General features: G+C 39.3%; 1 protein-coding gene across 1 annotated transcript in view; it reads left to right on the top strand.

Annotated features, from left to right (window-relative positions):
• Exoc4 (exocyst complex component 4) overlaps positions 1 to 26,387 on the top strand; it is an 824,181-nt gene that overhangs the window by 561,279 nt on the left and 236,515 nt on the right. Inside the window, exon 11 of the mRNA XM_055602012.1 lies at positions 15,839 to 16,058. Coding sequence (XP_055457987.1) covers positions 15,839 to 16,058 — 220 coding nt within the window. The remainder of the gene's footprint in view (positions 1 to 15,838; positions 16,059 to 26,387) is intronic.

Here is a 26,387-nt window from a genome sequence, read left to right on the forward strand (position 1 = left end):
CCATCCTTAGTGATGTCTACATCTCTCACACTCTCTGGACCTGGGTTTATCACTCATGTCAAGCTGTGTATGTTCTTGAATGTTGCTGTAAAAATTGGTTCCAGGACTACAGGATCTTGACACATTGTGTCTTTTATGTACGTGTCTTGCCCTCTATACCAACAAAATTATGCATCAGACCACCAAAAATTAATAATGCAAACAAAAATATCCAATATGATCAAATATCCGTCACTTAGTTATGAAAAAAATGGAATTTCATATTTTTATTATTGGGGAATTTTTCAGAATAAATGAAACAAGGACCAAATATAACATTTTTCTGTATTTCTGCCTATAGCATTTTTAGGATGTGGTAAAAAAGAAAGAATGATGGACTACTTAGAAGCTGGAACGGGGTTCAAGACAAAATCTTAAAGCTTGGTAGTCATGTGAACTCCAGCAAGTTGCTTATTAGAACTGTGGGTTTGCCACGTGTAAAATGGAAATAATTGTCAGTGTCAAAATAGCCCCAAAGCAAAATGAGACTGAATTATGTAAAAGTCTACAGTAAGCTTTGGTGTACACTGTATGTGTGGAAGATTGTCGTTTCTGCCTGCCTTGGAGGACCTGGCATCTGCAGCTCCTAGAATACAGTGCAGTCATAATCAGCAGACAGTAGTTGAGTTGTTTAGTTCTGTGTAGGGATTTTGCCATCAAGCTTGCAGTTATTTTTATTTCCAGGATCTGCTGTGAGTGATTACTGCCAAGAATTTTTCAGAATCAGTGAAATGGATACCACTGCATACTTTAAAAAAATAAAACAGAAGAGGGTATATCAACTACTTCTTGCCCAAAACTAGCTTATGATATCAGTTTTGAAACAAAGCATGTTTGTGAGCAGTGTCATAAAAACACTTGATGAACATGTCACCAAGCTGAGTGCATGGATGATGAATGCAAAACTGTTTCAGGATTTTGTCTATCATGCCTGTGACCATAATTTTGCATTATTCACCTGAAAAAGTTAAGTTTTGTGTTTACTGTTGTTCTGATAAGTAAGCTGTATCAAGGGTAAACTCATTGTCCATATAATTAATTACTAGAAATTATTTCACAAAATTCACAAGACCAAGTTTTTTTAATGATATTTAGTTAGTTAGTTAGTTAGTTAGTTAGTTAGTTAGTTAGTTAGTTAGTTATTGTTAACACTTCATTCACTTTGTATTCCCCCATAAGCCCCCCTCCTCCCCTCTCAATCCCACCCTCCCACCCCCTTCTTCACACATGCCCCTCCCCAAGTCTACTGATAGGAGAGGTCCTCCTCTCCTTCCTTCTGATCTTAGTCTATCAGATCATATCAGGAGTGGCTGCATTGTCATCTGTGGCCTAGTAAGGCTGCTCCCCCCTCAGGGGGAGGTGATCAAAGAGCAGGCCAATCAGATTATGTCAGCGGCAGTCCTTCATCCCATTACTATGTAACCCACTTGGACGCTAAACTGCCATGGGCTACATCTGTGCAAGGGTTCTAGGTTATCTCCATGCATGGTACTTGGTTGGAGTATGAGTCTCTGGGAAGACCCCTGTGTTCAAAATTCTGGTTCTGTTGCTCTCCTTGTGGAGTCCCTGTCCTCTCCAGATCTTACTATTTCCCACTTCTTACATAAGATTCCATGCACATTGCCCAACAGTTGGCCATAGTCTCAGCATCTGCTTTGATAGTCTGCAGGGCAGAGCCTTTCAGAGGCCCTCCGTGGCAGGTTTCTAGCTTGTTTCCTGTTTTCTTATTCTTCTGGTACTAGCATAGAAACAGTGGTGGATCAATAGAACCAAATAGAAGACCCAAAATTAAACCCACATACTTATAGATATTTTATTTTTGACAAAGAACCCACAACCTTTCAGTGGAAAAAAGACAGCATCTTCAACAAATGGTGCTGGTCCAACTGGATGTCTACATGCAGAAAAATGCAAATAGATCCATACTTATCACCCTGCACAAAACTAAAGTCCAAGTGAATCAAAGATATCAACGTAAAACCAGACACATTAAATCAGTTAGAAGAAAAAGTAGGGAAGACCCTAGAACTCATTGGTACAGGAGACAACTTCCTGAACAGAACACCAACAGCACAGGCTCTAAGAGCAGCAATCAATAAATAGGACCTCATGAAACTGAAAAACTTCTGTAAAGCAAAGGACATAGCCGTCAAAACAAAACGACAGCCTACAGAGTAGGAAAGAATCTTCACCAACCCTTTTTCTGACAGAGGGCTAATATCCAGTATATATAAAGAACTAACGAAGCTGAAAAGCAGCAAACCAAGTAATCCAATTAAAAAAATGGGGAACAGAGCTAAACAGAGAATTTTCTGTAGAGGAATACAGAATGTCAGAGAAACACTTAAATGCTCAACATCATTAGCCAATTTTTTTTTTACATCAAGATAGACTTTGTATTTATCTTATAATAAAGCATATCTTGTTTAAAGTTTCCTCATTCTTTGAAAATAGAAAATGTTCCTCAGATGAAATCAAGTTGACTTTGGATTTTTTTTCTGTCAAAACAATTTCTGTAGGCTTTGCTGTCTCGTGTATTCAGTTCCAGTTAGTGGCAACACTCAGCGCCAAAGTGTAAGATACTGAGCAGTCATTTGTTGTAAACAGTAACAGCTGTGCTACCTGTTCTGTACTTTAGTAGCTATCACCAGAATAACATGGGGCAGTGTTAGTTCTGTGGGAATCGATAATATTGACATCAAAATTCTTTTATAAGATTTTCTTTGGAAATGCTGTTCATTGGTACATATCTACTTGCAGATTCTTAGGCAGGCAGAGGACCCTTCCCTTCCTTACTGTAGACAGGTGTGATAATTTGAACTTTTCTATACCTTGGTTTTGTGAGCAGAATTTTAAAATCCGACTTACCTTTAGTGTAGAGAACTTGAAGGAAATGGACCTAAAGGAATAGTAAAAGTCTTTGGTTCCTGGTTAATAATAAACACATTTATGAAACTGTAAAGCAAGAGCTCTCTAATATCTCTGGAAGGGAAAGAATGGAACACTGGCTAAGACAGCTTAAAGATACTCAAGTTGCTTCACTTTTTATCCTAGATAAGTATTGCACAGACTCATGTTGTTGTATTAAAACCCTGAGAGAATAATGCATGGTTAAAGTGATTCCAGAAAATGCTTTCTTCCCATGTAGGAAAGGACTCACTGGAGTCCAAGAAGGATGTATAGCACTGTATGATGGCAGTTTTGAGAGAATTTTTGCATGATGCTTCATTAAACATATTGTCCTGGAGAATGCATGTAGTGCAGTAGAATGAGAAAATGATCATGGCTGAGTTGTAATAAGCAAATATTCAAATAAAACAAGATAAAGTTAGAAGAGTTTAAGGCTCTGGATTCAATCAATACTGTGTGTCTGGGCTCATCTCATTATTGTTTGCTGGGATAATATATTATTTTGCAGGTACTTTTTTTCTTTGATTGTTGTACATTAAGATTGGCAGTTAATCAAGTAATGGTAAAGATAAAATGGGTAAAGCATAATCTAAGCTAAGATCATGGAACAAGGTTACTGCCAAACAGGCTCATTAGAGATCATTCAAGCTGAGCGTTCCAAGGCATTCATTTACTAAGCATAATAAAAAAAAACATCCTATCAAGAAACACTGGACAAGAACCAAGTAGCCTATCTATTTCATCCAGCAAATATATTATATGATTTTTTAATTTTGTTTGAGAATTTCAAACATGCATATAATGTGTTTTGATCAGATACAGTCCTCTGTTTCCTCAATTTAACTGTTCTCATTCCTGACCACCACTTTTCCTTCAAAACTTTGTGTTCTTTCCTTTAACCAACGTCAACAATTAGTACTGCCACTGTGTGCCTGGGTATAGAGACAACCACTGGAATGGGCAGCCATGCAGGGTCCATATCCCTGATGAAAACTACCTCTGCCTCTGCCATCAGATATTATTTGCTAGCAGCTCTTTGAGGAGCTCAGGGTAGAACTTCAGGTACCCACACCCCACCCAGAGTTTCAGGTGGTTTGGTCTTATGCATGTCTTTTGCAGTCAGTCACAGCTCTGAGTTCATGTGTGAAACGGCCCGTCCCAACAAGTACACACATGATTTTTTAATACATGATAAATTTCCAGTATTATTTCTATTATTGATTTTTATTACTGATACCTGAGTGGTGTTCAGGACAGGCCAAATTCATTGAGCATCACATGAGAGGGCAAGAGTCGGTTTTAATATGTTGATAATTTGTCTTTAATGCCTCATTTTGATACATTTAAATTAATGCATGCATCATCTATTTTACACCTTGCTATATTTCTTGCACCACCTTAATTTTCTTATCATCTTGTTTATCTAACCATTTTAATCTACAAAAGAAAACATGAAAATAACCCACACGTAGTGACTATTTTAAAAAGTCATAGCCCTTAGTGACCGAGACTAAATAAGCTATAATAATAATTCACTATTATTATTTATTAGAAGGTTTATTAACTGTATACTATGTAATTAATTTGGATGCTTCAGGCACGATTCAGAGATATATAAAATACAATTACTTGTTCGGAAGGAGCTGATTGTATTACCAGATAGAAAATAACAGGTAGGAAAATGAGGAATGCTGTGAAGTAATGAACTAAAGTAGTTACTTTACCACTGGCAACCTAGAGGCCAAGAGACATTCTATGCTTTGAATCGCTCCTTAACCAAAGGCTGCAGTGAAAAAAAAAAAAAAATGACAGTTTTGTAACCCTCCAGTCTAGCTGCTCTGCCACGACTTAGAAAATTTAGGGCCCACTGAAAATACTATGTGGACATGATGAGAAAAAGCACTAGGTTTACTTTTGTGTGGGTTAGACATTGCATATATACACCTACTAAAAACCAAACTCCCTACAGTGAATGTAGACTGTTTTGACTAATGGGGTGAAGTCTCCTCCCCCAGAGTGTTATGTAGCTGTAGTGCAATGGGGTGTAGGGACAGGACAGCCAGCATAGGCCCAATAGATACGGGATACCTAAGTCTTAGCTCTGTGCATATATCATTTAGGACACGGTGGAGGGAGGGTGCTCAGGGGGATGGCCAGGCCTGTGCAGTGACCTGGGGGCCAGGGAGAGCAGGACACATTTACAGACATGTAAGTACCTCTGTATTCTGTACTTTGGTGAAATTAGTATGACAAATGAAAGGAAGCAGGTTTCTAAAAACTGGGAAAAATCAGGTAGGAGATTGTGTCAGGGAAGCCAGGGAAATAAATGCCATTATACTAACTTCTCACTATTTATTTGCATCATCTCATCTAACTAGAACCTGAATTAAGTTGTGAACGTTAGTCATGGAGGTGCAAGAATGTCTTCCTGAGCTCCAGCCTTGAACTAGTTGAGTTAGCACTGTCCATGCCAAATGCTACATCAGTGATGCGCATGGAGCCTGGTCTCTCATTGTGTTTGCTTTAGCACCTACAGCCATGGATAGCATGATATACACGCTCCATGAATATTGCCCAAATAAACTAGCAGTGAGCAAATGAACATATGTAAGCTTGGACAGAAAGCATGCCTCTAAACCTGGAAGATTCTTGCATGAATAACAAGGCTAGGAAAAAGCGAAAGATGATTTTTAAACTTGACCCACGGTGATTGTGATGATATAAATACGGAGATCTGAGGGGAGAAGTGAAAAAACACAATGGGAACTCAGCAGTGAAGAGTTCTTCCAGATGAGACATACTCTGAATCATCCTGAAGAGATCCAGTTGAAAGTGCCTAGCAGGTGATTGGAAATACAGGTCAGCGACCATCATTTTAAGCTGAAGATAAGATTTACTATATTTTAAGATAAATATTTATTCTTGATTTAGCAAAATATTCTTATTGGGATGATATATATAGATATAGATATAGATATATAATCTTCTCTATCCACACATTTCTACACACTTTACACTTCAGTGTTGACCTGTGTCTATGGATAGTCTGCCTCAGGTATCCTGATCCTAGGGCTGAATGCCCGAGAATTAGAAGAGAAGAGTGTGTTAGAATGGGCTTAGGTCCAGCATGAAGCCATGCTGTCCAAGGTCAGATTTTAGCCCTATCACTTACCTGCTGTTTAATCTTGAGAAAGTACTTTAGTGTGTGATGCCATCCTTTCTGCTTCCAAATGGTAGTTATGGGAGTGTTCACTCTGCAGCATCGTGCGGACTGTGCGACCCAAAGCTCAGTGATTGCACAGCACTACCTTTGTGGTTTCTTCAGTGCCACCCTCTGAAAATGGAGACAATAATATGCAGTCCTCCTTGAATGCCTTTGAAATTTATATTGAAGAATCCTTATAAAGCTCTTTGAACCAGATATGGTAAGAGCTAGGTGGCTGTGAATAGTTATTAACACCGCACCCACTGATGTACAAGAGGCCCAGTGTTGGCCACATCCTGTGCCTTTAGTGATACAGTGTGTCAGGAGGCCACTGGCCTCCAATACCAGAGGAATTGCATGAGCGATGCTGCACTCACATTTCCATACCACGTGGTAGGCTGTGTCTGCCAAATTCGTCTTGGAAATTTTTGACAGCTTTATCTTTTATATAATAACATAAGGTATTTAACTTAAGTAAAGCAATAAAACAGAATTCAGCCCATCAGAATAGAAAGATTGCCACCTTGCCTTTGAGCTTGGCTCTGTAACTCATATTATTGACTTACTTGCATCTTGAGGGGTTAAGGAAATATATTGTTTTATATTAAAGGTTAGAGTTTAAGTCTCTTCAATTTCTAAATTATATGCTTAAAAATTTTAATGGCTGTCATTTTATAAAGGCTTACTTCATTTTTTCTAAAGTGCTTTTCAGTCTGTAGGGAGCACTTAAACATAGTCTCAAATCATTTACAATTCACTCATGGCAAGATTTTTAAAAGTTAAATTTGTTTGTAAGCCTGCAAAGTCCAAATTTCATAGGTAATACTCTCTTCTCTCATTACTTAATGATCATTATCTCGTTTCTCTCAAGTCCCAGGCATGAATCTCATTCATCACAAATAAGAGCACTCAAACCCCTTCTGATTTTATTAGTTCAGCAAATTGTCTCCTAGGGGCTCGAGCCAAGGACACGATTGGGCGCTGCAATGATGAGCTTATTTTGTACTTTTCCCCAGAAAATCTTTATATACAAAAGACACAGACCATAGTTAGACTCAGCATGAGCAATCACAGACTGTTGAGGGAGAGCCTTTCCTCGATGTGCCAGTGGCTCACTCCCCTGAATTAAGAGGCAAATGTGCTCCAATGTTTATTAACCTTTATGGATTTTTCTTCAGCTTTCATGTTCCATGGATTGATGGTTTTCAGTATGCCTGTTACTGCTGTTTCTGGATGAGTCCCTTGTAAATCATTTCTAAGCAATCATTTTGACTCAGATAATACAAGTTGACTATACCTCATCATTTCTGCTGAGGCTTCTTCTTTGCCCAAATTGTCTCCCAGTTTTCCTCTGCCTTAAATATCAGTGTGAGAAGTATCAGGTATATATGTACTATGTCTTTAAGAGGTCACGTGTGCTCTGTTGCCTCTTTGCATAGACCAAGTTGTTTACAGCATTTCTCATTGCCTCAGTTGGTTTAGACTCCAAAGTCCCACATGCCTCTGTCTAAGTAAAGCTCTCAGCTCTTCGCACAGGAATGAGCTCATATCTGGAAATAGAGTTCCTGACTGTCAGGCAAAGGTTGATTTCTTTTCCCATACAAATGAAGCACAGTAAGGATTTGGAATAGACCTCATCCTAATAAAAGTCTACTTCAAGCAGCTGTTTCTCATTCAGATAAATAAAGGTTGCTGCTCTCATTTCATGCCTGCAGTAGGTGTAAATGGTCTATGTTTGATGGCATGTCCAGCTGGTACCAGCCGCAATTCTTTGGTTGAGATGAAAGCAAAAATAATGCTTTACAATAAAATAGAATTTGTGCTAGGAGTCTAGGCTAAGCAAGGGGCTTGCAATGACTGAGTAAAATTTTAATTAGTTTATAAATTCCCTAGATGGGCACCACATCAAGATAAAAACTTCGAAAATACTGGGTGAAATGTCAGCAGTGGATGCTCATTTGTGTATTCTAAAGAAAAAATAACCTGCTACAAGAAAACATCGGTTAAAAAAAATACGAGTATGAGTGCACAGACTTTAAGGTCCCCCTCAATAATGATATGAAATGAAAATATCCAGTTTAATATTTATAAATACACAACTCTCAATACTAAATTTAGAGAATAAGACCCATGTTTTAAGCTTGCAGTGAAAATTAGTCATGTGTGCTCATCCTTTGCTTTATGGTTTCTCCTGTTTGACAACCTTTGGTTGAGGAGGCTTATTTGGAGAACAGTCTTCAAAATCGTATATTGGGTTCTCCACACACAGCATTATGCAGATCTGTTTCTTTGACTCTCATTGTCTCCTTTTCCGTGCCACAGATGCACCTGTAGTTTGTGTTTGCCTACTCATCACTGGAAGGTCTGGGAAATCCCCAGTGTGACAGCACTTCTAGAAATTAGGTAACACCCCTTTCAGAGAGTTCCATCTGCTTTAGCTTAACTCTGAAGTGTTTTCATTCCTAAGGGGATTCTCTTGACACTATCAGTCACTTAATGTTCTACTTCCATAGAGCTTAGGAGGAGCCTTGATGGCAAGGAGGACCTTTGATGCTCTTCCCCTATCTCTCTCTCTCTCTCTCTCTCTCTCTCTCTTGCCTTATGTTCAACAGACCATTTTTTAAATGCTTATGGGTAGGCAAAAAATAAAAAACAAAACAAAAAAAAACCAGACAGTGTGTTATGGTGGCAAGAAGAACAGGAAATAAAATATAAACTGACCCACAAAAATATAGCAGGAGCTACTTAAAATATTTGTACTTATTGGAGTAGCTCACCAGAAGCAGAATGTTCCTTAACAGATGCTTGACTTAATCATGTATTCATTCACATGACAGTTTATTATTCTCTGTGAAAGGGGAGGGGAAGCTAATGTGGACAGCCGTATTGCCCCCAGAGGAAGGCAGAGTGACAACTGACAGACTTATTGAATGCCCTTTGATAAAGAGAACCTATTGACACTAGAGTGGTAAGGATGACAGAGGTACTGTGGTCCTCTTTTAAATTGTTCATTGGGATCTCTAATCCAAACTCTGGGCAGGTGGGCAGTGTCTGTCAGGCAGATTGCAGCCTAGTTTCAAGAACTCTGGGTTAAGATCAAAAGATGTGCTCTTTTTTTCTGTATTGTATTCAGGATATTTCTCCCAAGAGTCTACTCTGCCCATGTAGGCACAATTAGCACTTTACTTCAGGACACATGGAAGATTGGTCATCCCTGTACTTCTTTCTTTCTTTGTTTCTGAAGCATTCAGAGTCTTAATCTATCAGTGTGTCCTGCTAGAGAGTCTCCATCCTCACTCATGCTTGCACACTAGGAACACTGCCAACTATGACAGCAGCTGCCACACTTACCTAGCTATTGCTCCATTTAGAAACAGTCTTTTTCTGTATCATTCTTGTCTAAACAAGCACAGCTCACCCATGTATTTGCGTATTTTAAATTTTCTAAATGTGTGTATAACATGATATAGAACGTCCAACCCAAACTAAACATATATGCTCCCCTTCAGATGGTTACTTTAATTTGTGCTAGAACTTCTTAAAATCTTATTGTGTGCTTCACTGTATACCAAGCACTAACTTCGGTCTCTACTTTGTATAGTAGATCTCCTGAGTTTATTTCTCATATCTAACTCAACTTGCTATTCTTTGATGAAAATATCCCCACCACCATTTCCCACCATGGTAACTGCCATTCTTCCAGTGTTCTGACTAAAGAAAGATCTGAAATTACCTTGATTTTTCTTTCATTCTCCCATGTTTCTTGCTTTCTGCTGAGATCCCTCAAAGCTCTGAGAGCAGATTTGGAAACATGTTAAGCGGATTCCCTCAAGTTAAAAATGACAGCATCAACATGGATGTGTTATTGGAGACAGATGTGTATGCTGTAGGGAATGGGTGGTTTGTATTCAAGAGAAATGGCTTACTGAAAGTGATGGAATCCCCTCAGCCAGTGCTGCTTGAAGCCATCTCATGTTTTAGGGACACCAAAGACAACTATGTTACTAGAGAAAGAAAATGTGGATAATCTAAGATTACTGAGAAAACTCTGAGGACAGACTGACTAGTAAAAAGTTTGTTTGTACAGTTGGTAAAGATGTTGAAAAGAAGGTGCAAGTACTTCAGCTCAGAAACTTTTTCTAGCCCCTCCAGAGAAAACAAATGGGATTCTGATACAAAGAGCTTTTCTCATCTGTCCCTTAGCAGATGAGCAACAAAACAGTTTCCTATGGAGACTGACTGAGAGGACCAAAATGGCCTAGGTAGGGTTCCTTTGCAAGTCCCACAGAGTCAGAAGGGGTCAGAGGGGCAGTATGGAATTATAAATTCAAATTATGGCTGTGGCTAAGTATTTTTGTCTCTCACTTTCCATGCCTTCTACCACTCACCATCTATTTAAAATTTCACAAGGTCTTCTTTTTCTTTTCTCTGTTGAAATCAGCTATGAAGTCTTGTTTCTCTTTTCAGTTTCCCATTTCTTTCCTTAATTCTTTCGGTCACTATTTTCATTATAAAACCTGATATGCATGCCCTTTACTTCCTCATATTGTGCACATACACAGACACATACACAAAGAGGGGTGGAAAGGGGGAGCTGGGGATTGAGGAGCACAATCAATGGAGTAACTGATATTTAAGATGTTCTTTAGTATGTTCATTTATTGAGTAAATTGTAGGTGAAGCAACAAAACTTAAAGAATTAAACTTTAAATGTGGTCTAAATAATTTCCAAAGTTTAGTCTGTGATATAAATAGGCAATTTAAAATTTTTCTAATTTAATTTTAATCTAGTTAATGAACACTTCAGTTTGTAATAACCAAACATTTTTTTAAAAAAAGTAACCATTGAAAATTCTCATTCCCACTTCCCGATTTCAGCTCTATCCATCTCGTTCAGGTGTCTGTCAGGTTTTTGTGAGGCTCTGTACTACCATGTACAATGAGAATATATAGTTCTTATATAGTACCAAATACACATTGATCTTCACTCCCTTTTTTAACTTAACCTTGTGAGCTGCAAACTGTTGGCCAGAGAGGGATGCACACCATTCCCGTATATAGTGCACCACAGTTCCTTCTTCTTCACCTAATTTTTCAACATTAAAGCTATTTTCTGTCCTTAGCCTTTGGAAATACTTCCCAGAGTGGTGTTTCTGGGTGAAAAGGAAATCCATGTGCAGTTTTCACTAATATTGCAACGTGCTTCATACGCACTGTGCCTCTTTTCCATGCACCAGTGCTACTGAAAGATGACTCTTTCCTACACTCATACTAACACAGTATGCTTTTAAAACCTTTGGAATCTGGCCTGCCACGTAGGTTCAAAAGGCTAGGGTCAGAGGGAAGGGGAGAAGAATCTCCCCTATCAGTGGACTTGGGGTGGGGCATGGGAGGAGAAGAGGGAGGGCAGGAGGTATGGGGAGGGCCGAGGGAGGGGACTACAGCTGGGATACCAAGTGAATAAACTGTAATTAATAAACAAATATTAATTAAAAAATTGGAATGTCAGGGTACTTTTTATTTGTCTTATTACAACCTTGAGATTTTTCCTGTGTTTAATGAACATTGTATTTCTCTTATTCTAAATGCTCTTTTCCTGGCTTCAACCACTTTTCTTTTTTTGTTTCTTTGTTTGTTTGCTTGTTTATTTCTAGTAATTTATTTAATTTTATTTTATGGACATGACTATGAGGATGTTAGACACTTGGAACTGGAGTTACAGAAAGTTGTGAGCTGCCATATGGGTGCTGGGAATTGAACCCCTGTCGTTTGGAAGAGCAGGCAGTGCTCTTAACCACTGAGCCATCTCTCCAGCTCCTCAACCACTTTTCTTTTTTTTTTAATTTTTATTTTTTTAATATTAGTTACAGTTTGTTAACTTTGTATTCCAGCAGTATCCCACTCCCTCTTTTACTCCCAATTCCACCCTCCCTCCCTCATCTCCTCCCTGCCCCTTTCCAAGTCCACTGATAAGGGAGAACCTCCTCCCCTTACATCTGATACTGGTTTATCAGGTGCCTTCAGGACTGTCTGCAAAGTCCTCCTCTGTAGCCAGTAAGGCTGCTTTTCCCTGGGGGGTGTGTCAAAGAGCCCGCCATCGAGTTCATGTCAGAATCAGTCCTGTTCCCCTTGTTAGGGTAGCCACTTGGATACTGAGCTACCAAGGGCTACATCTGAGCAGGGGCTCTAAGTTGCATCCATGCATGGTGCATGGTTGGAGAAACAGTCTCATAAAAGACCCCTGTGCCCAGATATATTTGGTCCTTGTGGAACTCCTGTCCTCTCCAGGTCCTATCAACTCCCCCCTCCCTTTTGGTTCCCTGAATTCTGCCAAAGGTTTGATTATGAGCCTTAATATCTGTTTTGATACACTGCTAGGTAGAGTCTTTCAGAGGCCCTCTGTGGTAGGCTCCTGTCCTATTACTTATTTTCTCCTACATCCAATGTCCATCCCATTTGTCTTTCTAAGTGAGGATTGATCATCATACCCTGTGTCCTCTTTCTTGTTTATCTTCTTTAGGTGGATAGATTTCAGTATATTTATCCTATCTTATAGGTCTATATAAGTGAGTATATACCATGTGTGTCTTTCTGCTTTTGGGATACCTCACTCAGGATGATAGTTTCTAGATCCCACCATTTGCCTGCAAATTTCATGATTTCCTCATTTTTAATTGCTGAGTAGTATTCCATTGTAAAAGTATCACAATTTCTGTATCCATTCCTCAACTGAGGGACATCTGGGTTGATTCCAGGTTCTGGCTATTACAAATAAAGCTGTTACAAACATGGTTGAGCAAATATCCTTGTTGTGTACTTGAGCCTCTTTTGGATATATGCCTAGGAATGGTATAGCTGGATCATGAGGAAGCACTATTCCTAATTGTCTGAGAAAGCGCCAGATTGATTTCCAAAGTGGTTGTACAAGTTTGCATTCCTGCAGCAATGGAGGAGGGTTCCCCTTTCTCCACAACCTCTCCAGCATGTGTTGTAACTTGAGTTTTTGATCTTAGCCATTCTGGTGGGTGTCAGGTGAAATCTCAGGATCGTTTTGATTTGCATCTCTCTGATGGCTAATGAGGTTGAGCATTTCCTTAAGTGTTTCTCTGACATTCTCTATTCCTCTACTGAGAATTCTCTGTTTAGCTCTATACCCCATTTTTTAATCGGATTGCTTGATTTGCTGCTTTTTACCTTCTTTAGTTCTTCATATATTCTGGATATCAGCCCTCTGTCAGATGTAGGGTTGGTGAAGATCCTTTCCCAGTCTGTAGGCTGTCGTTTTGTTTTGATGACTATGTCCTTTGCTTTACAGAAGCTTTTCAGCTTCATAAGGTTCCATTTATCGATTGTTACTCTTAGAGCCTGTGCTGTTGGTGTTCTGTTCAGGAAGTTGTCTCCTGTACCAATGAGTTCTAGGGTCTTCCCCACTTTTTCTTCTAACCGATTTAATGTGTCTGGTTTTACGTTGATATCTTTGATTCACTTGGACTTTAGTTTTGTGCAGGGTGATAAGTATGGATCTATTTGCATTTTTCTGCATGTAGACATCCAGTTGGACCAGCACCATTTGTTGAAGATGCTGTCTTTTTTCCACTGAAAGGGTTTGGCTTCTTTGTCAAAAATAAAATATCTATTGCTCTGTAGTACAGCTTGAGATCAGGGATGGAGATGCCTCCAGACGATCTGTTGTTGTACAGGATCGTTTTGGAAATTCTGGGTTTTTTGTTTCTCCATATGAAGTTGATAATTTTTCTCTCAAGATCTATGATGAATTGTGTTGGTATTTTGATGGGAATTGCATTGAATCTGTAGATTGGTTTTGGCAGAATAGCCATTTTCACTATGTTAATCCTACCGATCCATGAGCTCGGGAGATCTTTCCATAAGGTCTTTGAGTTTTTCATATTGTTTCTAAACAACGTTTGTGATATAAGTTGAATATGTGCTTTTCCGGTTATTTTTCCCCTTTTTTCTTGATTCTCTTTATCTTCTCTTTTCTAAACAAGCATTACAAGCAGCCCTTGCTTTGCATAACATTGTGAAACTGTAAAAATGACCATGTAAGAAAACAATGCAAGCTATTCCTGATTAGTTTGTTGGAAAGATCTGTCAAAACATTAAAAGCAAAGGAGAGGAGAACCTCCCCTATCAGTGGACTTGGGGAGGGGCATGCATGCAGAAACGGGAGGGAGGGTGGGATGGGGAGGGGAGGAGGGAGAGGCTTATGGGGGGATACAAAATGAATAAAGTGTAATTAGTAAAAAATTTGAAAAAAGTTAAAAAAAACATTAAAAGCTCTTACTGCCACTTGTAAACATATGTAGAAATGAAAAGCAAGGAAACTACGGTCTAAAATGTATTCACTGTCTGAAACCTCGGAAATACAGAAAGTGATTTAAAAATGTCAAAATGGACTTGAATGGTGCGTCTGGCTTCATCCCAAGGACTTTGTGGGTCTGCATGTGCATCTCTTTTACTTCTACACTTTAGTCAGTTGTGGGCATTTTATCTTTATTTTTTCTATTGCTATGAAATAACTCCAGGAGTTCCCAGCATTACTTACTTTGGTGACCCATTTCTTTTTATCCTCCCATCACAACCAATTTCTGGCTTTGTATTGTGACGTTTTATTTTGGTTGCATGTGTTTCTGAAATGGCAGTGTCAAAAATGTAATGGTCATGTATTTCTTCTATAATGTGATTTCTATTCAGTTCTATTTTCACTTCCAATATCATCTCATTTAGTTTTGTTCCTGAGTTTTATCTGTATTAGTCAATTATTCTGGCTATCTGCTTTTTATAAAATGCCACATGGCCTTTTGACTTGGTGACTAGGAGACAACAAAACCACATACTTGATTGTGTGTACATGAACTGAGTAGATGGTATACAATAGCCATTTGCAATAGACTGGAAAAAAGAGATTGTTCACTGAACACAGTGTCCAGCAATTACTTATACTCAGACTCTGAAGGGATAACATCCTTTATGTGGTTACACTGAATGCATGATGCTAACTGTACTGTGATTCTATAAGATTTAAACTATGTTTTTAAGGGTTGATGTTATTTAACTGAACTATAGTAAGTTAAATTTTTATGTATTAAACCATTGAAAACAAGGTACCTATCTCTACAGAAAAGTACAAACAATAATATATATTCATCTGTGGGTTAGGACAGCTGTTAGCATTATGGTACATATACCTTAAATATTTGAATAAAGAAAAAACATTCAAAATAAAGTTGAAATCCTCCTTTGTCTTCTAGATTCTATCCTTTCTCTTTCTTAGCCTGCAGTATCATTGTAAATGAAAGATGCTCTTAGGCCCCGCCCACTAACTATAAATGTGTACTATTTATGGGTATGCTCTTTAATTTGTCCTATAATTTTGTTTTCTGTTTATCGTACTTTTCCTTTGACTCCTAAAGCTTATTTCTTTTGAGAATTAACCAAAGTATTTTGTTCTACCCACACAGAAGTCATGCTTTTCTGTTCCATTCTGTTTTATTTAATTAGTGAAATAACTTATCTTTGAAAAAATTGAGACTTGTATTGAGATGGAATGATGAGCTTGCTGTTGCCAGGGACACAGCTTGAGCCTACAGATATGATTGTGTGGTGTCATATTTATGTTTTTTTGATCTATGTAACCACTCTTTTATCATGTTTGTCTTCCAGATTTATTCAGGAGATTGAACATGCCCTGGGACTTGGCCCTGCTAAACAGTGTCCTCTTCGAGAGTTTCTCACCATGTATATCAAAACCATCTTCCTTAATCAGGTCTTGGCTGAGATCAACAAGGAGATTGAAGGAGTCACCAAAACATCAGACCCCTTGAAAATCCTAGCTAATGCAGACACCATGAAGGTTCTGGGGGTGCAGAGGCCTCTTCTGCAGGTAGTAAGGAGTACCTCGCACTTTTCTCAATTTTTTAAAAATGTGTTTTTCATGTGTGCATGTCTGTGTATCACTTGTGTGCTTGGTGTCTGCACACCAAGGAGGCCAGGAGAGGGTATTGGATCTCCTGGAACAAATGGTTGTAAGCCACCTGATATGGGTGCTGGGTATCAAACCAAGGTCTTCCAAACTACTGTGTCTACTAGACTATCCCTCTGGCCCCCAAATTACTGTTTTTAATCACCATTTATGACTTGGCAAGAGTCGTAACTTTAAAAAAGAATAATTACCATCTGGTTCTATTCAACAGGGGCAAAACAAAAAGAAATAAATTAAATAGACACTAGGGAAATTTAGGTCTGATATAGTTTAGATAATGGAAATTCCTAAGATCGTGGAGGGAATGAAAAAAGTTTAACTGACTATGGGAGATGGTGAGTCTCATTGACATTCAGGAAACTCTTTACTGTTGGTCTAGAATTTGTCCTTGAAGGAATTGTTTTTCCACTGGTTAATGTACCCCACAGTAGGTAGGATTAGAAGGATGGAAATTAGATTTCCTATGTAACATCAATTACCAGCAGAAAGTCAGTTTTCTGAACAATTTCTTAGGTAGTTATTATAAATAACTAGACTAGCTCAGAGAATTCAAATCAGTAAACTGGTGTTAGAAGTCATATCATTTAATTCAAGTAATGATCTTGTTAATATTAAATGTTTTACTAAAAATATGGTTTGGGAGCAATAGAAATTATCTGACAATAGGTATTTTTGTTTCATAGGCCTATGATATACTTAGACATTATGATAAATAGAAAATGAAAAAATGAGTTCAAGTTATGGGTATATTTTGATAATTAAATTAGTCTTGCTTCAAAAAGAACAGTGAGCAGGGTGTGGTAGCAGAGGCAGTGAATCTTTGTGATTCTGAGGCCAGCCTAGTTCAGATGGTTATTTTCAGACAAGCAAGGGGCTCCATATTGATACTCTGTCTCAAGAAAAGAACAGTGAACACAACACATTGCTCCATAATTACACAGTATAAGGGGCTCAGGGTGTAAAGGCATGAACTCTCAACAGAGCTGTGTACATGGAGGCATTACACTTGTTGCAGTCATCTCTTTGGCCGTGTTCTACCTGAATAGGTTAACATCTGTGCATTAGAATTAAGAGACATGCTAGAACTTTCTCAAGGGGTTATCTAGTTAAAAGTAAACTCTGTGATAAGAAAGAGATGAACTAGAAGTATCATAAGGGGAAGTTGCTCATGTGCACTGTCTGCTGTGTTAGACATGCTCTTGCTGAGGTGTGCAGAGAGAGGATGTCACAGACGTATGTTCACTGTCACTCGCCCTCTGGATTGCTGTTCCACTGATAACAACTGAATCTTAATGGATTGTCTCATGTCAACTGGAAGGCTTTTTCAAGGTGCTATTTATCCAGATCCCTTGTCCTGATTTTTCCCTTCTCCTTCCCCATGTATTTTCAATGCTGAGGCCAACCCCTAGGGAGTGCACCAATAAGGCCATCTTGCCAAGTGGGTTCTACTGTGAAACAGTAGGTTAGAGACGAAAGAGGCTTAATTTTTCCTCTCTACTTTGGATGATAAACCTCAATAGCTGTAGCTCTAGCTCTCTCCAGGCTCTAACAACACTTTCTTCTCCTCACTCCTTGACTTCAGCTTTCTGCTATTACGAGTCTCTGTTTCCTCAACATCCCTAGTTCTTTCCGTCAACACTGAGCATACTTCTGTAAGTTATCTCTTCATTAATATGTCTTCATTTGAATTACCTGAATGAAGCACTTTATATCAGGATCAAAAAAGAATTTTTTTCCTTTGACCAAATTGAACTCTGGACTTTGCACATGCAAGGCCAGCAATTCTACCATTGAGCTATACTACCAAGCCCAACACTGAGTTTGTCCTTTTTTTTTTAACTTTTAATTCAGTCTTTGTGAATTTCACATCATGAACCCCAATCTCACTCATCCCCATCCCTTCATATCTGCCTTCTGCCCTTGCAACCACCCCCCCCAAAAAGAAAATAAAAATTAAGAATAAAAACAACAAAAAAGAAAAAATAACATAAAAAAAGCTTGCTGTGGAAGCTGGGTATGTCATAGTGTGCCACATAGTATAGCCTTTTACCCAAACAGCTTTACTTGCAAATGTTCAGTACAATGAGTCATTAGTATGGTTCGAGGCCTCTGGCTACACTGTCAATACTGGATCCTCATCAGGGCCCCTCACAGAGATCCTGTGTCAGAGAGATCCTGAAGCTTTGGATCTGTAGGACCAGCCCCTTCACATGCTCCAGCAGTTCATGGGGCGGGCCAAGCCAGAGCCCTCAATCTGAGCCTGGATGGTGGCTGTATTGTTCATCTCTCCAAGCTATCCTTCCATGCCACTAGGGCCAGCTCTCCTTCTTTGCCCAGGCAAGTGGTGGGACCAGCTTTCCTGCTTGTAGCAGCTGGAAAGAGGCTGGACAGGCGCTCCCTAACTGACACCATTGGGATCAGCCTACACCCATGCCACCAGGGCCATTTCTCCAGCACTGCCCCAGCTAGGAGCTGGGCCAACTCTTTAATGTTCATGCCTAGCCAAGAGAGCCAGCTCTACTGTGCTACCCAAGCAAGGTGCAGGGCCAGCTCACCCTGGACCTGCTTTCCAGAGTGCTGCGGCTAGGGGGGGGGGGGGGTTCTTCTTGACATTATCCCAGATATCTTGGAGATTATCACAGATACCACTTTTGCTGATTTCCCAGTAGGAGGGAAGTTCCAAGAGCCTGACACATATTGGCAGCTGAAGTAGTCATATATGTTACCAACTGCTTACCTGGGTAGATGGGTCGGTCGATAGTGAATAAACTCAAAATGGGAAAATGAGGAACAAAACAGTGACTGAAACTCATTAGGCTTTCTGATTTTTCTGACCATGAGTTTCTTTCCTATCAGGAAGTCACCCAGTATCTATTATCTTTAAATGTCATGCTATATGATAAAAAGAACAGCTTTATCATGTAGAGTTTAAAGGCAAGATGGGGGAGGGCAACTATGCTGTCAAGTAAGTCTGTGAACTAAAGATTCATCTTATCAAACATCATTTTAAGGTTAAGTAGCAAACACATGTTGGTACTCATAACCCATATTGGGCCATGCATACTGCCAGCTAAAAGTCACCTCTGGGAAGTCCATGATGCACCTGTCAGATCACTCTCAAACTTGTCACCCACCATTTTGTATTAGTAACTGTGTCATTTGTTTTTTAAATCAGTTACTACAGTCTGACCGAGTTATGAATTCTATTTCACCTGTTCTCTTTTCAGTCACATCAAGATGTAATACACATAAGTGAGTAAACCTTAAGACCAAAGCCATTGCAGCTATTAACTTCAAAGTCCGTGCTCAGAGCTACCTGCTTTGTTGTATGGTCATAGTCTTACCTTCAGTGTACAGCAGAATTGTGTGTTTTTCAAGATGCAAAGTGCTGAAGGGTATGGTTATTAAATCTATCTGCTTTTCTCTAGATTATGAGGCTTCCATCCTGAAAAATTCTCTTTATAACAATTTTAAGTTGTATTCTAACATGATTTCTCATGATAAAATTTCTGTTTTTAAAAGATAGTTCCATGTCTACTTGATATTTTTATTTCCAGCTTATTGTAGGTGGCTAATCTGAGAAAAAGTGATAAGTAGGTCTTAAACATATTCACTGAGAACATAAGACATATTAACACGGGAGCAAGGGGCAATATGTAAGAAATACAGGTGGGGCAGTGCTCAGGTACAGGAAGATGAAGAGGTCCCTCTGCTGTGCTGCTCTTGGGACACAGACAAGAGCAGAGCATGTGTTCCTCCCCCGAGGCAGCACCCATGCCATTTGTCATCAGCCCACCTGGTTTTTCCAGGGAAAATGAAGGACAGCTGTCTCGGGCTACTTTCATGAGTTCGATGATGGGCAGATAAAATTCACAGTGTCCTGTGAGGAGAACTGACCACAGGTCAGTCTTGGCCCCTCCAACATGGCATCTGAGCACCCCAGCACCATGTCATGAAGAGACAGATCTGGGGTGCTGGCATGCACTTGCACTGGCAACGTCACTTTCTGAGGTAGATTCCATGGAGGGAAGAAAGGGAGTTAGTAGGAAGGAAAAGAGTGAGCTTCATGTTGTGGGTGAAATACTGTACGAGAGATATCTCTCAAATGACACAGCACAGCAAAATGAGAAGTAATGACAGAAGTGATAGTAGTGTTAACAGTCAGCAGGTAGAGCTCACCATTGCTAGGAGCCAGACATTGTTTATGCCTGCCAGCCTATGTGTGCTTTCCTTGTGTGACAGGATCTCCTTTGATGATCTTATGATAACAATGGGATTAAATTACCTACCCAGTCTTCTGGCTAGCAAAGGGAAGACTAGCTCACACCCAGGAAGTCTAGTCCTGAGCCCTGTGCTCTACAACAGTTTACAATCATAGTCTGAGGACATAGTCAACCACCCAGCTATCTCTGTGCCCCTAGACACATATTTGAGAATGGGCATTTAGATACTTTGATCTTTCTTAAAATTTTGACATTGTCTGTGAATCTAATAAATTGGGGCTTACATCTTATGTATTTCTGGGTTATTAATTTATTTTTCTAGTAACTCATTTTTATTGTATTTCATGAAAATGTATATTCACAACAGATTGTTGGGATGCTGGGATGCCATAGCTAGAGGAGCATTTCTCCAGATTCTTTACTGTCCCATACTGCCACCGAGAGCAAAGAAAAAGACCATCTGCCTCAGCCCTAAAGCGTTTACAACAGAGAGCTGGATGTTCATTACCATTGGTTCTCTCCTAAATTTCTAGTTTCAGAATAGACCTAGAATAATTAGAATATTTAATAATATTTATAAATATTATGTTTTTATTTATTTGTGTGAATGTCTGCACACATGCAGGCCATGATGCGTGTGTGGGGATCAGAGGACCTCTTGCCAAAGTTGCTTCTCCCCTTCTACCATGTGGTCCCTGAAGATCAAACCCAGATCATCTGCTGGTCCTAATTTTTAGTATTTAATAAATGGATGAGTGAATGAGTGGATGCAAATGATGTTTTCCATACTACAGAAACATATGTGGTTATGTTTTCCCTTCATGGAACAAAATTCCTGATCTTGAGTTTCAAAATCCACACATTGCTAAATTAGAATGTCAATTCTTTTACCTCTGATGATCCAAGGTCAGGGTGGGCTTGGTTTGACTCATCTAGCCTTCTGAGAGGTTGCCACTATTTTTCCTGCAAAAATGTCCTCAACTCTTGTAATTTTAAGATTGTTGATTCAAGTTAAACTAAGGAGGTCTCTTAGGAAAGATTTCTCATTTGTCCTAAGTCATAGTATGAAGTTTTAAAGCTTCATGCTCGACATGGAATTGTGGGCTCATTTATTTGAGATGAACACTGAGGTGTTCCAGAGACTTTTATTCTGTAGACATGAGGAAAGAAATTGAACTCTGGTTCAATTTTAGTTCTCTTATACATTTTTGTTTGGTAATTTATATATTCTTTGATGTTTCCATGTTTGTTTGTTTGCTTGACTAATAATACCAATATTTCATGTTTGTGTCCCTTGCCTACGAAACTTCTGAACGGGTAGCCATCTGATCAGAAGTCCATCTAAGGTGTCCTCTTGTACCCACTGGTGCCCCTTTACTAGCTAGAGAGCTCTCTGTAAACAGAAGCGTGAGACCTCTGACCCAGCTTGCGCTTGTATGGTATCACCATTTGATGTGTCTGTGTTTTTGTATTTCATAAACAATGCCCTGGACTAGTGCAGCTCAAAGGATGACCCATAACGTGGAGCTTTGGCATCACCTGGGAACTTGTGAGAACTAGATTCCTGAACTTAATACCTGGGTTGCGATAGCCCTGAACATGATTTCAATGTAATCTGAGGTAGAAGAAGCTTTCTTTTCGTGTCATCATGCCCAGCTTGAGGGAAGGAGTTCCAGGACCTAATGCTATGTGTGCTTAGCTTTGTGGTGAACAACCAGAGTCACATTAAGGAAGTATTCCACATTGTTTCATGCTAACCCAGACGCTGCAAAAGACAGTATTTGCCTCAGTGGCAGGAACTCTTTCCTAGTCTAGCACATTCCAGAATTTTGCAGAGTGCTTTCCGAAGACAGGAGCCCAGGTTTTCTGGCTCAGGAAGGACAATATGACTCAGAGGCAGCTAGCTATTCATGCTCAGCCTCAAATTTCCTGTCACTGATAGAGCAAACATAAGCTGTGTGAGTAACAGCATAAGCCGTCTTGAAACATTTAAAGCATATTACATGATCCTCGCTGCCCCAGCATTTGCCAGAGTCACTTCTGAGAAATGAAATAGCTACATTGTGCCTGCAAACAGCAAACTCTCACCTCCTCCTCAGCCAGCCACACTTCCCACTCCCGCCTGCAGGCTTTGCACAATAATTTTCAGGAACATGATCTGTTAAAGTCACCCAGGAAACTTACTAAAAGCACCACTGCCCACTCCATCATTTGGCCAGGAGTGAGGGACTCCCTGAAAGATGCCCAAATACCCCTAGCATTTAGCCAGAATCATAAAGATTCTCTGAAGATTGCCACTGCTTGGAATCAGTTATTTTCATGAGAGGGAGAACCTAAAATTATTGCTGAGGCATTAATCCAGTCAGGTCTTTAGCAGGATGCTCAGCTTTATATTGGGAATGAAGCTTTTACATAAGCTTTGTAATCGCATACAAATGAATTTCAGCCATATCATTTGATAGCATCTTTTTCCTAACCAAATTATTTAGCCCCTTTATACCTATTTCTTTCACTGCAATATAGAAATTATAATTTTTTGGCCTAAGACTTTGTTAATGGTTAAATTCAATAATGACTGTAGAGCAAACCCCACTTTTCCTCTTATACCACAGGTGACTGGGTCTCAGCATAGAATGCTCTAATTCAGTACCTGCATGCTCCTTAGGTCTCACTTCTGTGGCTTTCTGACTTCCGTCCCTGGCCCTTCAACATCCTGTCATCTCCACCTGGATTTTCAGGCTGTTTTCTCTCTCCGCCAACTTGCATTTGCTCTTAATACCCACCCAGCCACTCTTCTAGCACCCCTATATTCTAGCCCAAAAGCAAGCAGGAGCAGCTGCTATAGCTCCAGCATTCACCTGTTTCTGGAGTCCCTCTGCTGGTTAGAGGAAATCAGTAGCAGCATGTGGTGTTCATGACTCTTAGAGTGGGTAGATTTGTTTCCTACGGGTACCAAAGCAGGGCAACACAATGTCAGTGGTGCCAAACAAAAGAAGTCAATTGCGTGGGGCCAGCAAATGGCTCAGTTGGTAAGGGTGTTTGCTACAAAGCCTGATAACGGGGGTTCAATCTCTAGAACCCAAAGGAGAGAAGTGACTCCTTGCACATTGTCCTGGAGTCTCTATATAAGCACCACAGTGTACCTGTGTGTGCTCACGTGCACACACACAGTAAACAAACATACAAATGCATATTTTAAAACTTTGAATACTTTATTCTGTCACTGTTATAGGTGCCAGAAGCTGCAATTCTTCCAAGGCTCTAGGGGTGACTTTCTGGAGGTTACTGTTGCTCATGCTCTGGAAGCATAACTCTAGTCTTTGCCTCCTTAACAGATTTTTCCATGCATCTATTTGTCATTTGTCTGGCTCCCATAAGGACACTTTCATTAAATATAGAGCCCATACTAATCTTGTATGTTTTATCCCAAGTTTTAATCGCCAAGAACCTGTTTCTAAGTTAAGTCACATTCTGAAGTTCCATGAAGAAGATGTGGGCTGGGGGGCTGACTCCCATTTAGCCATGGGAATTGGCATGCAAGTATCGCTGTTAAAGGAGCTACCTGGGATAGTCTGAACTGTAGGAGTCAACAGGCTCACAAATGAAAGTTATTGATAGGTGGGTGATTGCAGGAATCCCAGTCAAGCTGTGGTGGACACAGCTACTTTACAGTATAATTATTTTCTGGAGAGAAGTACACTGATGCCCAAACTTACTGTCTTCCTGCTAGGCCCAAGCACTGGCAGTAACCTTTTTCTGTTTTCCTGATGATATATGGATGGCAGCAGCAGCATATTGTTTTCATCAGATCAGATTATGTTAATATGAAGAATGTTGCCTTTGAGTGGCATTTGCATCACAGCCTGTTGTTACATTCTGCTATTCCACTCTGGTGCAGAATAGATTCACCTTTATTAGTGTAAATACATTAGTTCCAGTTAAGGTCTGCTGGAAGTCATCATTAAAATCATTAAGTTGAAAAGAGACCTAATCAATTGGTCCCCTAACCCTCAAGCTCTTAAAGATGGTTCTAATGCCCTCACTATTTAAAACAAACAAATAAACAAACAAACAAACACTCAGGCTCTTAAAGATGGTTCTAATGCCCTCACTATTTAAAACAAACAAATAAACAAACAAACACCTAGGTTTTAAAAAAAAAAAAAGCATTTTGGAGCCAATCACATTCTTTTGTGTGTATCTGTACCTAAACACTAACAACTTACAGTTTTTGTTTTCTTTTAATTTTATTTCTGATTGATTTGATTTGATTTATTCACTAACAGTGCTGTTTGGCTTTTTCATAAGTAGCAGCTATTTGTAGCTATTTTAAACTTTATCCAGGGACACAGAGCACCAGGCAGTACTTTTTTTGTTCTTGTCTTTGGATTGTCACCATAGTTTCACTGACAGTGTACTTAAACCTTTTGTTACTAATGGAGATTTGCAATCTCATTGCCTTTACCTGTGTTCTCGTTTCATTTTTTAATCCCTTTGTGCTTTTGCTATACTCTTAATCCTATTGCTGGTTTAGATCAAAATACTAAATACCTGAAGGAAGGCACTTGTGGGAGAGGGATGTATTTTGGCTCATAACTTGAGAGTCCATTGTGGTGAGGAAGGCACAGAGAGGCAGCTGGCCATGTAGTACTGGCAGTCAGGAAACAGCAAGACTGGAAGCAAGGCCACCTTCACTCTCAGAGCTCGCTCCTGCAGCCCTAGGTCTACCAGTGAGGCTCCAGGTCAGGGAGCTTTCGCAGCCTCAGAACACCATCACACATATCACTAGTCCTTCCCAGTATTTTTTCATACATGATTAAACCATCAACATGAGAACTTGATAATTAACAAACTAGTTTTTGAATAATATTTTAAACACCTAAAAGCTAGAAACATGAACACCCACATTCTCCCCAGCCCGAATTCCATCATTATCATTCTTCCATATTGGTTTTGTAGCATAGGTGAGCCTGCACATTCTAATTTCTCTTCAGCTGTTCTAGAAATACATCCTCAACAATTCACTGTTGACATGGTGCTATCACAGGATTTTAAAACAGGGAATTCATAGGTGTCACAGTGAGTGAGAGCATAGTTGCTTTCTTTGGAGCAATGAGTTGTTAGAATTACTAATATAAAATTTTTCTTTAAATGTTGGCATGGAACATAAATTTGACTGGCTCAGATTAATTTGCAAGTAGGACCTTTACCAATGTTATATGATAAAGGAATTTGTTTTTACCAGCATTAATGAAGAAGACTGTGACATGAGTGAGAAATAGTTTTTATTTACAGGGAGACCAAACACTCTATATGAGCAACTTCAGAATTGAAAAAAGTCTTAAAGGCTTGGTCTCATCTCTGAAGGATAAAAAAACAAATTCTTGTCTGGCTTTCTTAGTGAAGTTTTTGATTAATTGGTCTTCTTCAAGAATCTTCCTGTGAAATGAAAAGAAAAAAATAACTATTTAAACTAATTTGCTAGGGTATAGGTAGTAAAACAAAGACGCTAAAAATAAACATTAGTGGGTTTTGTTTTTTCCTTTTGTCTACCACGCACACAGGATAGTTAGCCTTATTTGTATTTTATAGGGATCCTTAATTATCTCAATTTTTTTTGTTTTAGGAAACCAATCTAATGGGTTATAGGGTCATTTAAAAATAAAGGCAAAAACAGGAAAAGCTAGAAGGTTTTGTCCTGAAGGAGTCTGAATGGGAAGTAATTACAGCTAGTGACACGTGTTTAACAGCTTTTCTTACTGAGCACAACACTGTTTGAAAATGACATCAATATAGGGATAAGCCCTGGGCTTTAAGCTGGGACTCTGAATTAACTCTCTATCATTAGTAAAGGTGGATGTGCTGATGGCCAGCTTGGTTTGTCACCTAGGCTGTTCCATGCATCAGGCTACATTTGAGATAAATATTTTGAAACATTGAGTGACAGCTGTCCATTCTGATCTTCCCTCAGCCCTCTCCTTGGTGGATAAGCAGAAGAGAAGGTAAT

Source organism: Psammomys obesus, unplaced genomic scaffold (genome assembly GCF_907164565.1).
Source record: "Psammomys obesus unplaced genomic scaffold, mPsaObe1.curated_primary_1811, whole genome shotgun sequence".
In the NCBI taxonomy this organism is placed as follows: domain Eukaryota; kingdom Metazoa; phylum Chordata; class Mammalia; order Rodentia; family Muridae; genus Psammomys; species Psammomys obesus.